This window comes from Paramisgurnus dabryanus, chromosome 2, assembly GCF_030506205.2.
Source record: "Paramisgurnus dabryanus chromosome 2, PD_genome_1.1, whole genome shotgun sequence".
NCBI classification, from domain to species: Eukaryota; Metazoa; Chordata; class Actinopteri; order Cypriniformes; family Cobitidae; genus Paramisgurnus; species Paramisgurnus dabryanus.
In genome coordinates, this window is record NC_133338.1 from 30,656,908 (window position 1) to 30,670,039 (window position 13,132).

The 13,132-nt window shown below is 35.5% G+C and overlaps 1 protein-coding gene across 3 annotated transcripts; it reads left to right on the plus strand.

Annotated features, from left to right (window-relative positions):
- The first annotated feature begins 211 nt into the window (after nucleotides 1-211).
- Nucleotides 212-8,932, plus strand: paqr5b (progestin and adipoQ receptor family member Vb). Of its 3 annotated transcripts, XM_065267795.2 has the most exons (8): nucleotides 212-1,546; nucleotides 1,883-2,010; nucleotides 4,507-4,712; nucleotides 5,086-5,212; nucleotides 5,865-5,909; nucleotides 6,147-6,243; nucleotides 6,658-6,802; nucleotides 8,054-8,932. In XM_065267795.2, the coding sequence occupies exons 1-8, from the start codon at nucleotides 1,493-1,495 to the stop codon at nucleotides 8,311-8,313; spliced, it is 1,062 nt and encodes a 353-aa protein (XP_065123867.1). In that variant the 5' UTR covers nucleotides 212-1,492; the 3' UTR covers nucleotides 8,314-8,932. The 3 variants fall into 3 exon arrangements, with proteins under 3 accessions (XP_065123867.1, XP_065123868.1, XP_065123871.1); XM_065267796.2 differs by lacking the exon at nucleotides 5,865-5,909 and having other exon boundaries at nucleotides 213-1,546; XM_065267799.2 differs by lacking the exon at nucleotides 212-1,546 and having other exon boundaries at nucleotides 1,576-2,010.
- Nucleotides 8,933-13,132: the final 4,200 nt, after the last annotated feature.

Sequence of the window (13,132 nt, forward strand, 5' to 3'; positions counted from 1 at the left end):
ACGCTATTTTTCACACAATTTACTTATCTGTATAGCGCTGTTTTCACTGACCTCAAAACAGGCTGATGTCTTCCTTGTTCTATGATTCCCTCCTTCAAAAATATGTAACGAGTTCTGATTGTGTAGTTTGTTTAGTGTGTTGTGATTCGATAGCAGCTTAGCCATTTGAGCCAAAGCTGGTGACTGATGTATTCCTGTGGGCGGAGGTTGGTCAAAAAAAAAAACGTTTTACTGACGTCATTAAAGAAGGAAGTAGAGGGCTGTAGTCCAAACCGGCCGTTCGCTGTAGGCTTTGAAAAAGGAATTCTATTGAAGAAAATGTATAACCTGGCATTGAACTTTGAGCTTTATCATTTTACAGGTATTATTTATGCTATTATAGCAACATTACACACTAACTAGGGTTTAAAATATGGGATCAGGAAGAACATGACCTTTTAAGGATATTTTTAAACTGTATTAATACTTTTAAGTTAGCAAAAATGCCACATTTGTGTTCATAAATGTATAGGATTGTTACAAAGTTCTCTTCTAGTGTGTGATGGTTTCAAATTGTTATTCTGTGCATGTGTATGAGAGCAAGAAAGAGAGACTGAGCAGTCATGCTAAAAACTCATTTGAATTTGAGAAAGAGAGAGCGAGTGATTCAGTTCTCTTACACCCTTTATGAATTTAAGAAAGAAAGAAAGAAAGAGAGAGAGTGATTCAGTTGTTTCACACCCTTTATTCATTACACAATTTCACCTCTAATGGCTGAAACTGGCTAAAGCACTCCACCCTGACCTGTGTGTCTATGGAGAGCACAAGAAGCTTCGATCCCAAATCCTTAGTTACATTTCCTAAATATATAATGACACAAACATTAATCTTTTTGTGTAGGAATGTGTGACTTAGCTACCTTGAGTTCAAGATTAACAGAAAAACTTGTTTAACTTGTTGAGCGCCTCAAGTGCACAAGGTATGAGGAAATAAGACCACTTCACCTTTCCAAAGGAGGCAGATAAATATAAGAATATTATTCTTCCATCATCTCTGATCATGGAAATGTAAAGGAAAATTCAAATGAATTATATGTGCCTAGTACAAATAATGCAATTTCATTAAAAGAATAAAAGAGAAATTAAATGAATGAAAATGAAAATCTGTCTAGTTTTTAATATCGCATTTTTTATTCAGTCTGTGTTTGTCCTCATCTCCTGTATATTGTATACAAAAACATGCTTTAGGTGTGTGCGTGTTGATGTTTCCTGTCTAAAACAATGTACTGCTAGACAAGTATTTGTGATTCCTAAACTAACTGGTGTGTCAAGTGTGTGTTGTGTCACGTGTGTGGGTGTGTTTATAGTAGAGATTGATTTCTGTAGGTGTAAAGATATGGGCGGGGTTGACCATACCGGTCACTGAATCAGGTGGAGTGGAAGAGTCTTTATATTTTGTATTTATTATCCTCTACCTTCTGAGACGGGCAGTCAGGGCTGTTATTCTGGGAAATATGTTCAGCCTTTTTAAACTACCCCGTGTCTTCAACGTCCACCAGGTTCCCAAAGTAAGTTCACGCCTTTAACAAAACAACTGGGAATTAATATCATGAGATTTAAACGCATTACTAGATGTAATTATTCTTGAAGTAGATTCATATTAAATTAGGTCAATTTTATCATGTTGTTATTGTTATTTTCCTTATTTACCCTTGCAACCTGATGTGCACCAGTTTAAAGGTCTGTACCCAGATACATACTGTCATTTTCGTGAATTATTATTATTTTACCTATAGTTAGATATGGTCTGTGCCACATTTTCTTGTTTATGGTGATGCTTCTACAACTGTTTGCATCTTTGTGTTGTTTTGTGTTGTGTTTTAAGATCTCTTGTCTCCATGCAGGCATTCCACGAGGACAGTATTATATCTGGTTATCGGCACCCTCGCAGTTCGGCCACAGACTGTGTGCTCAGTCTCTTTCAGCTCACCAATGAAACCCTCAATGTCTGGACACATTTTCTACCAACATGGTACAGTGAAACCTTTGTCATGAAATCACTCTTCACATGGTATCCAACTATACTGTATCTTTCTTTCTTTATGCATAATAATGCAAAATTATGCATAATACAGTGCATAATAATACTTAAAAAACAATAGGATATAAAGAGTTCACAAGCCTGTGTCCCATGCCAACAACAGTTAGATTAACATGTGTACCATTTGCTGAGACTCATTTAAATGGGCAAAAGAAGCCCCATAGTGGATTCTTATTTTACCCAGGGTGGGTAACTGGGCCACTCCCTGAAGGTTAAACCTGACTGGCTGATCACAGGTCTACCATCACAGTTAATGAGTTCCCAGCATGATTCTCATATGAGTCTTTACAAAATGTAAACATGTGCCTGCCTAATAGTTTCACTCGTGTCAGTCTACATGAATATAGTGTGATTTTGTTTATGTAAGCATTTATTTTGAATGATTTTTCATGATTGTTCTGTATAGCTGATGTGGCACAACTTTTTTGTCTGAGAACTTGGGTTCGTTCTTTGACTTTGACAGCTGATGGCAAACCAGCAGCATTGTGTGCTTTTTCATGTCATCCTTTATTGCAGGATAAATCTCTTGCAGGTCTGTAAATGGAACTAAAACATAGTCATTTTAAACATCTGTCTTTGTTACACATTTCAGCCAAGCGTTGTGTTAACTTGCACTGTACAGCAAGCATTTAAACTTGTCAACACATATTTGCAGAGCCTAACTTTTAAAGTCCTCTCGCAATTCTGATTGATGTACATTAATATTTTTATTTCGCGTAAAGCTCAATTTAAACAATGCTTTTTCAACAGCCATTCTATTTAATGCATGCCATATCTCAAAGCTAAGACATCCTCTGATCGCACACTATGGTTAAATACACAGACAACTCACAGTAAATCAATGGAAGGACAAAACCTGGTATCTGTAACCTGATTAATATTTATTTATACTTCCATTTGAACGCAAGCAAGGCGAAATCAAATAAATAATTTACCCATCAGATTAAATTTAGTATGCAAACTCATTTCAAATTTTTATGGCTACATTTTCCTCTTCTGATGCTCATTGTGAAATCTTTTGCTTCATAAAACGTCTCTGGAAAGTTTCTCCTCTTCAAACCTTTATAATCTGCATCAGTGATTATCTGCATAAAAAACAAGCTTAACCAGTAGGCTAAACCATTTAGGCCTGGTAGTTTGTGTATTTCTGTTAGTTTCTATGTACTTGTTTGATTCATCCCTAGTAACAAAATAAGTGCAGGTCAAGACAGGTTAAACATTTAGGAAACCATAAGGTTCAATGCATTGAATATGGTAAATACAATCGTGAGATAACAATGAACAATACCTTTACATCACTTCATCTTCATTTTTACATATACTATTACAATTTGAAGTTGTATAAGATGTCTTAATAAGATGTTAAGATATTTTGATAAACGATGTTAAGCAAACAGTTGACAGTACCCATTGACTTCCATAGTATTTGTTTTTCCTACTATGGAAATCAATTGGTTCTGTCAACTGTGTGCTTACTGCTTACCATCATTAATCAAAATATCTTAATTTGTGTTCAGGACAATAAATGTTTAAGTGCTTTAATGGGTTTTCAGTGATGCTATCCACCTAGAAAATGTGAAAAAGAACAACCCAGTAACCAGCGGAGGCTCATGACTGTTCATCTGTGTGTTGCTCGTGTTTTCAAAATATGTGTTTGTTGCGTCATGTGAACCATGTGCATCACGTGTTTTGTCAAAATAAGTGCCTGCTGCACATTCGTCAAAACGGTTTATGATAAAAGAGACGCTCACGTTCACAAAATACACGCAAGACACTCCCTTAACAGTAAACTCTAATTCTCTTTTATCATAAACACTTTAGACGCATCTGCAGAAGGCACTTATTTTGACAAGACATGTGATGCACATAGGTTCACTTGACGCGGCGAACACATTTTGAAATTACGAACCACATACATGACGGGCTACATACATGTTGTGACAAACTTTGCATCGAGCGCCCTCGAATAAAGTCTTCATCAGCCGCCACTGACAGTAACTTAGTTTTGGTAAACCATTCCCTGCAAGCATTTGAAAAAGTCTCTGACTCTCCTTGTGATGTAAGAAAGGGATAATACCGCCCCTCAATCTACACTATCCAACCACGGCACTGCCATTTAGTGCAGAGATCAGCTCATTTGCATTTAAAAAAAACACACACCAAAATGGCACATTTTTGCTCCCTACAAAGTGAAATTTTTAACATGCTATAATAAATTTTCTATTTGGTATTTTGAGCTAAAACTTTACATATGTACTCTGGGGACACCAAAGATTTATTTGACATCTTTAAAAAGTCTTGCAAAATGTCCCCTTTAAGTTTAATTTATCTACCAGCAGATAATTTCATGCAATTATTATTTAACTTCATTTATTAATGTTGTATCAACATTTATGTTTATGATCATAACATTTCCCTCTCTTTTAGGTATTTTCTATGGAAGCTGATGTCTGTGTTGTTGATGGAGAATGTGTGGCATGATGAATATACCTGGCCTCTGCTGGTCTATCTATTTTCCTGTTGTGTGTTCCCACTGGCCTCCAGCTGTGCCCATACCTTCAGCAGCATGTCTACTCGCGCCCGACATATCTGCTACTTCTTTGACTATGGGGCTCTAAGTCTCTACAGCCTTGGTAAGAGAGATCAGATTCACAGTTCAAGAATCAAAGTCCTATTAACACATGAAACGGATACATTAGACAGTTAATACAAATATAGGCTACAGTACTATATGTTCTGAATCAAATTAAATATATTTTATGTGGCTCTAAAAATGAGTAATGTAGAGTCAACTTACCTGTTTCTGTACACTATACCTGTAATGATTGGTATTTATGTGTGCATTCAAGTTTCCATTTTTATGCTTCTTTAAAGCAACAAACAATGAAAGCATACACATTAGACTTGCACACTTCAATCATTGTAATCAAGTCTTGCACACTTAAATTCCCAATCATTTACATCACATTCATTTGCATTTACATGACTGATTGCATGTTAATACAGGTTCAGCAATCAGCTACTCTGCATATGTTATGCCTGATGCATGGGTCAATAGCACCTTTCACAAATTCTACATCCCTATCGCTGTATTTAACACCATCCTTTCTACCAGCACGGCTTGCTACTCAAGGTAAAGTACCATTACGTTATATATTGCACATTAGCTTTGTTAATACAACACTTTACGGGAGAGCGGGGTAAGTTGTTTGTCACACTTTTCATACGGTCTAACATTTACTGAGCACCATACATCACAATGGTATAAATCTCATACCAAATGAAAGAAGGTAGTCTTGGGCACATACTGTATGTTGTATTCATTACATTTTCTTATACCACAAGCCTGTTGAATGCTTTATTCCGATTGGCTCAGAAATTTTCTATGGGTGTTCTTTAAACTGCACACCTAACCTTTTATATTTCTTAAAAATAGGCACCAGAGCGATTTTTGTGGTAACCGTGGTATAAGAGGAATAATTGACTCTGGTGCATTATTTTCTATAATTCAACAGCCATGTCATTAATGTCATTAATTAATTCGTACCTAACATAGTTGACCACATGGGAACATAAAGTTGACTATAGAAGTAGTATTCACACAAAGTGGCTATTTGATTTTTGAGATAGAGCCTCTAGTGTTGGAGTTATGAACAGTGTGACAACTTACCCCGCTCTCCCCCTACTAAAGAGGTATTTGTGATTATTGGAAAAAGCTTATGCTTGATGATTGGCAGCTTGGCAGCTTTATTGCTTACTTTTTTGTCTTACTTTATTTTGCTAAGGCTTGGCTTACCATTTCTTCACTATATCCATGACATCGATGCAAGGTAACCTTTTAAACACATCGAATTTCGCAGAATCCTCTAATGCTTTCTAACTCTTTCATGCAACAAAAATTGCATTCTTTCTTCTGCCTCATACCTGAAATCCGGTCTAACAATCAACCCATGCCTACTACCTAAATTGCATAATACATTAGAGATCACTGGAACAGCACTGAAACCAATGGTATCACTAAGGTTAGTTATCAGGCATGAACATAAACTGGTGTCACTACTTTCCAGATTCTCCGAGAGACAGAGCTTGAAGTTGAGTAAGGTGCTGCGAATTCTAGCTTTCGCCTACCCATACCTGTTTGACAACATTCCTCTCTTTTACAGGGTAAGTTTCTATACCCAGGTTTTTGCAGAGAAAACCCAGATGTATGAGTGAAGCTTGGTGTCAGCACATGAAATTGTATTAGAATTGACATATTTATTTTATATGTCTATCATCTGTTATTTGTTAACAGTTCAATCATTTTCTGTGCAATAAGTCTGTTTATATCGAATAATTTGTTTCTAGATTAAAAAACGGAATGTAATTAATTAGTTGACAGCTTAATCAGATCCGAATGTTTTCACTAAATAACAAAAATCTGAATTCTAGAAATGTGGAATTTTTTTGTTAAAATACTTATTAATAATATGTATTTAAATTAATTATTTTAATTACATTAATAATAATTTAAATAAGTAAAAATGCAAAACATCCTGCTTTGACCTTTTTAGTTATTGTTATGTTGTGTCTTTCTAGTTATTTCTGTGTGTTGGTGAGGGGTGCACTGATAATGAGGCAAACTCCCTTCATGTTCAACATACACTGTTTGCATTCCTTACTGGATTTCTGTTTGCAACACATCTACCCGAGAGACTGGCACCTGGATGCTTTGACTACATAGGTACATAGAGTACTGACTCATACCTCTACTGAAAATTACCCCTCATACCTCTATTTCCAGCTTTGTTTTAGCTGGTGCTGGTGTAGCAGGGTGGTTTTAGAGGGGTTCCAGTTTCTTAGCTGGAAGACCAGCTGAAGACAGGCATGACTTAGGTTTTATGTTGGTAGTAGCTGGTTTTAGCCGGCCTTTTTTTGGTAGGGACAGCCATTAGCTGCTTCTAAAAAAGTTTCACTACCAGTGTCAGCCGCATTTCTCTTCCAAGGGATGCAAATTTATTTGGTCGTGTGTTGCTCGTCATATCAAAATGTGTTCGGTGCGTCATGTGAACCTATGTGCATCATGCGTCATGTCAAAATACATGCCTGTTGCACATGCGTCAAAAAGGTTTATGATAAAAGAGACACTCATGTTTACAAAACACTCGCTTTTACGTAGACGTAAAGACTTTTACGTAACACTAAACTCAGATTACACATGAGATTAAGCGAGTATCTGGCAACCGTGAGCATGTCTTTTTATCATAAACTCCTTTGAAGTGTCTGCAGCAGGCACATATTTTGACATGACGAGCCATACACACGACAGGCTAAATACGTGTTTTGATGAGGTTCGCATCTTGTGTCCTCGAAAAAGTAGACCCTGGCTGGCACTGGTCAATACATACAGTAAATATTTGAGATTTAACTTAGTGTGCAATTTGCAGTTTTAAAATTAAGACATTATTTGGATCACTATAAGTGTTAGAATTTAAATTAGGTCCATGCCATATACAGTATTGTAACCTCATAGGAAAAGTTACTCTTCAACACACTGCATTTTAAATGGATTTTAATAAAGGAAAATACAGAAACCAATTTAAAGAAAACTTTAATATAAAAACATTTTAAACACAACTTTTACCAAAAAAAGAGAGAAATTTTCTGAAAAGGACGATTTTTGCATTATACAGAGGTAGAAAAGCATTTCAAAATCCTACGATCCAATTTTTGTGTAACCTAGAGTCTGATAAGTTTCCCTCATACAGTATGGTCAGTTTTTAACCATTATACTGCATGTGACATGAATTCTTGGAAGCCGATCTGAAATCACATTAGCAGTCTGATAAGGACTACTTTTATACAATAGCCTATGTTAAATATTACTGGCAACTTTACAAGACAGCTGCCTTTGGCAGTCACAGTCTCTGTTGCTCAACACTTTCATAGCGAGTTGTTTTTATTAACGTGAATGGCTCTCTTTTGACTCCTACAGGCCACAGTCATCAGCTGTTCCATGTGTGTGGAATTATTGGGACACACTTTCAGATGAAGGCAATTGAAACTGACATGGTGTTGAGACGGTCAATGCTGCTGGTCAATGCTCCAGACATCACTTTAAGCAACACATTTGGAGCTGCTATGGCTTGTGTCTGCGTCAGTCTTGTGATCATATACTTTTATAGTCTACCTCTGCTTTCCAGATCCTCAACCAACAAAGACAGAAGCACTAATAGAAGGAAATGTACTTCATGAAAGCAAGAAACAAAACCTTCTCAACACACAGGGTGTGTTAGAAAAATCGATTGCTGTCTTGCACAAGTATTTAAATGACCAAATCAAATGTATTTAGGACATTTTTACTAGATAATGTGTTACATAAGGACATTATTTATTTACCCCGAGGTGGTTTGCAAGGTTACTGAAGCTATGCAACCTGAGATAATAAGTAATGACTGGGTAAATGCATTACTACAGGGGAGAGTACTTTAGTACTGTAAAGGCACTGACTGTTAATCTCGGATCATTATAAGTTGTTGAAAGGGTGTGTTCAACAGGCTATATTTTAAGATGTATAGATAAACACACTTAAATGCTCACCTACGTAGTGTACTTCAACCAATCAGCTAACAGCATTAAACCACTGAGTAAATATCTGTGCACATCTGTCAGCTAATGTCTGCAGTGACCAACCATGATTTATGCTACACATTTCCTCCCTATGAAAACTGCACAATATTTCATACAATAACATAGAGGTGTGTGGGAGGTATTATTTTTTCCATACCATCTGTTCACATGTATTGGTTCTGCAACAGACAAAAACTATTTATTGTGTCCCAGATTCTTTATAATAAATATTTATTTCTACACACTTGACCTGGATTTTATTGCATGACTATAAATGAGAAATGAATATAAATTAAAAGATTGCAAATAGTTATTTTGTCTACCATACACTCTAAAAAACAAACGGTGCTATATAGCACCAAAACAGTTGCTTTGGATCGTAACGATAGAAGAACCATTTTTAGTGCCATATAGCACCGGTGAAGAACCAGTGAAGCACCAGTGAAGCACCTGTGTAGAACCATATAGTGCTATGTAGAACCATATGTGGTGCTATATGGCCCCTATATGGTTCTACACTGGTGCTTCACTGGTGCTTCACTGGTGCTTCACTGGTTCTTCACCGGTGCTATATGGCACTAAAATGGTTCTTCTATCGTTACGATCCAAAGCAATTGTTTTGGTGCTATATAGCACCGTTTGTTTTTTTAGAGTGTATGCTGCCGTCTACAACCTGTTAGCAGAACGACACTTTCTGTGGTAATAATACAATAATTTCTCAATAATCAATATTAGTTAATGCATAAGCTAACATGAACTACAACACTGACATATTTGTATGTATTTATATTAATATTGGTTAATACAAATACAATTTATGTAATTTTAAAAAGTTTGATCTAAAATATGTACACGTGTAGAACAATATTGTAGAAGAGTTGTTTATAGTTTTTGTTAACTAATGTAATAAACATGTTAACAATTAAACTCTTTGTAAAAATAGTAATATTTGTAATAAGATGGCGTTAGTGATAAATATTTGTAATAAGGCGCAGTATGTCTATCTTACAGGATGTAAATAAAGGATTTATTATATAATAATGTATCGTATATTTAAGAGTTAGGGAGAACTTGATTTGATTAGCTTATGCTAAATTTGTTTATCTTTGATGCTTTCTCAAGGAGTCACCCTAATATAGTCCAAACTATACATCTATTTATTTATTTATTTTTATTTATTTGAGCAGTAGCCATTCTGCTCAAAGGGAGTGGGCCGAAGCAAAAAGCTTATAAACGCCCTCCCCAAAAATTAATATTACAAAACCACAATACAACATCAAGCAAAAACAAATCAAACAATAAAACAAAAATTTATATACACTTGCAATATCTAATAGTAATCTACCAGCAATCATTTTACGGGTTATATCATACAATTATTAAATATTTTATCCTGAAGTATACAATTGTACAGTTCGACTGCACACGGCGCTGCGCAGACCGATCGGCGTATGACATCAGGTACCGCGAGAACGCACGGAGCTGATGTCATACGTGCAGTGCCGCGCTTTACCTAAGTGCATCTGCAATCTCAATGAATTTATCAATAAAACGACGTACTGTAAAGGTAAATAACACTTATTTTCACAACTGTACCGCGGCTGTATCAATAATTACTTTAACCACTGTACCGCGGCTGTAGACTGAAGTTAATATTAATCTTTCAACGTGTAGTGAAACAGATGCACTTCTGTTCATGAAGAAAGTAACTTAAACAATCGATGCGGGTTTATGTTAGGTTTTATTTACAAAACTGTTGTCCTTGGGTCAACACAATATGTTACCCTTAGCTACTAAGAACTAAGAACACAGGATACTAGATAATCAATCAATTAAACCTTTCAAAGCTAAATATACACTACTTTCTTGGTGATGATAATGATAATATGACACTTAAATCTAAAATTATGGATTAAAAACAAAAAAGTTTAATCAGATAGACTTAACTGCTGTCCCACATGCCCTCATGCACTTGAGCTGTGTGCGTGTGTCGCCATGCACACGTTTGTTTTGTGTGTGCGTTTGTGTTTTATCACACGGTTTGCTGTGCACACACTCTGACTGATGATGTTTGCTCAGCATTCTATGTTTTGTTGGCAGAAGATGAAAAATGTCAAAGCAAATTGTGAATCTCAAACACACAGGCTGACAAAAGCACACATATGCATACACACTTGACAGTATATTTTAGTCTCCCACTGAGAAAGTATCTTTAGTGAAGATTAACTGCTTATTTCTGTGCAAACTTAAGCGTCTAGTAAAGCGGGACAATGAAACGAGAGCTTAACATCTTTTCATAGCAGAACTGTTTTGTTCAAACACAAAATAGTGTGCATGTGTTTAAATAACAGTAGGAAGCATTTGAAAATAATCCCAAATTAAACTCAAATTGATCTCATTCAAAATAAGTATTACTGGTCAAACAAAGCAATTTATGGATTGAGATTGGCTTTGTTTTCACAAGCAATTTCGATGTAATATATGATAATTTCAGAAGGGGGCAGCATTGGACTATGTTTGCTTTATTATAACGCAGACTAACAATCTCCGCCCCAAATAACAACCAACCCCCAACATTAATTGCTTGATTATTTTGTCCGTGAGAATTTATTTTATTTGTGATATGCCTAATACTTTTTATTATAATGTATGTTGTTAGTTTAGTTTAAAATGTATAACATTTCCTTTTCTCTATAAGCACATATTTGTCTCTTTCACCTGTTTCTAACAGGCGGTTAAGAGATCATTCTGCTTTAAAGTCTCCATTCATGACATGTAGGAACTGACATCCTGTCATGTTTGATCAGTTTGTGGAGGGCGTGAACAGGGAAACAGCTGTCAGTCCTTCCTCTCCTTCATATAGGTTGCTGTTACAAGACCTCCTTGTAATAATATTGACCTTCCCTGTACTGTTTACTCAGCCTGCCTTTAAACACAGAACTAGCAAATATCACACCAGCCTGCCGCTGTCAGCAGCACCATTTCACTCTTACACTCACTAATTACTGCCTAAATAGCCTCTTATCTCCCTGTGCTGCCTGTTTGTGTTGGAGCACAGCACACACATTTGAGTACTTACATCCACTGAACCATTGTGATAAATATGACTGATTAACACTTCTGTGTTAGCCAGCTGGACGTTTAATTTCTCATGTATTTGCAGTTTAAGGAAATTAATTCTAAGACAACAGACAAATGCTTTATAATGTGGTGGATGACAGCAATTGAAACAGCAATGCTAATTAAAATCCAGTAAGACATCATGCAGTAATATGCATAGTAGAAGCTACTGTATGTGACCATATAACATCATAAGAGTCTTTTTTATTGAGATTTATACATCATATAAAAGCTGTCTAATTTTAATTTATGGTGTTAGGATAGGACAATATTTGGCTGAGATACACACCTCTCTGAAAATCTGGAATCTGAGGGTGTAAATATTAGGGATGCACCGAAAGGATTTTTTTGGGCCGACACCGATTTAAACAGACAACTTCTGGCCGATACCGATATTAAACACTTGTATACAATACTATACAGTTGGTCTATTAGCTAAATTATTTCTGCATCAAATTATTTTACTGAACATGGATTTGATCTAATTAACATTTAACTGACCAACATAATAAGAGTGGCACAAATTAAGCTAAAAGAAATATAATAAGACAGAATGACAACCTTCAAAGGTGGTTTTTGATATTCAGCATTTATTTTATTAACAACATTAACTCGTTTTTTTTTTACATATAATGGATTTCTTTATGCAGTTAATTAATAAACAATCGGTATCGGCCTTTCTCGTGCTATTGCCAATATGCAGATGGTTTCAAATTCATCAAAAATCGGCCGATAAATATCGGCGGCCGATACATTGGTGCATCACTAGTAAATATCTAAATATTGAGAAAATCGGCTTTTAAAGAGCACCTATTAAATAGCTAAAAACAACATTATTATGTGTATTTGGTGCAATAAAATGTGTTTGCGTAGTTTATGGTTAAAAAAACACATTATTTTCCACATACCATACATTATTGTTGTGCCTCCCTGAAACGCATTGATTTTGTACAAAGCTCATCATTCTAAAAAGCGCAGTGTCCTCCGATTGGCCAGCTAACCATAATGTAAACCAAGTCCTTAGCAACACACATAACTAATGATAAATAATTTTTTATATATATTTACGGTAGAAATTGTACAAAATATTCTTATGGAAGATCTTTACTTAATATCCTAATGATTTTTAGAATAAAAACACAATAATTTTGACCTATACAATGTGTTGTTGGCTATTGCTACAATATTCTTGTTCTACTTATGACTGGTTTTGTGGTCCAGGGTCACATATGTTAAATATAAGAGAGTGTATTTAATTTTTTTATCAGTAGCCCTCTGCGTCATAAGTCTATTTACATTCCAGCAGACTACAGAGGCTATACTG

Excerpts from the sequence above, each read along its gene's own strand:
- paqr5b (XM_065267795.2), top strand. The coding sequence starts at position 1,493 with ATGTTCAGCCTTTTTAAACTACCCCGTGTCTTCAACGTCCACCAGGTT. Across the intron at positions 5,213-5,864 it reads AGCACGGCTTGCTACTCAAG|GCTTGGCTTACCATTTCTTC; the intron begins GTAAAGTACCAT and ends TATTTTGCTAAG. Across the intron at positions 6,803-8,053 it reads TGGATGCTTTGACTACATAG|GCCACAGTCATCAGCTGTTC; the intron begins GTACATAGAGTA and ends TGACTCCTACAG.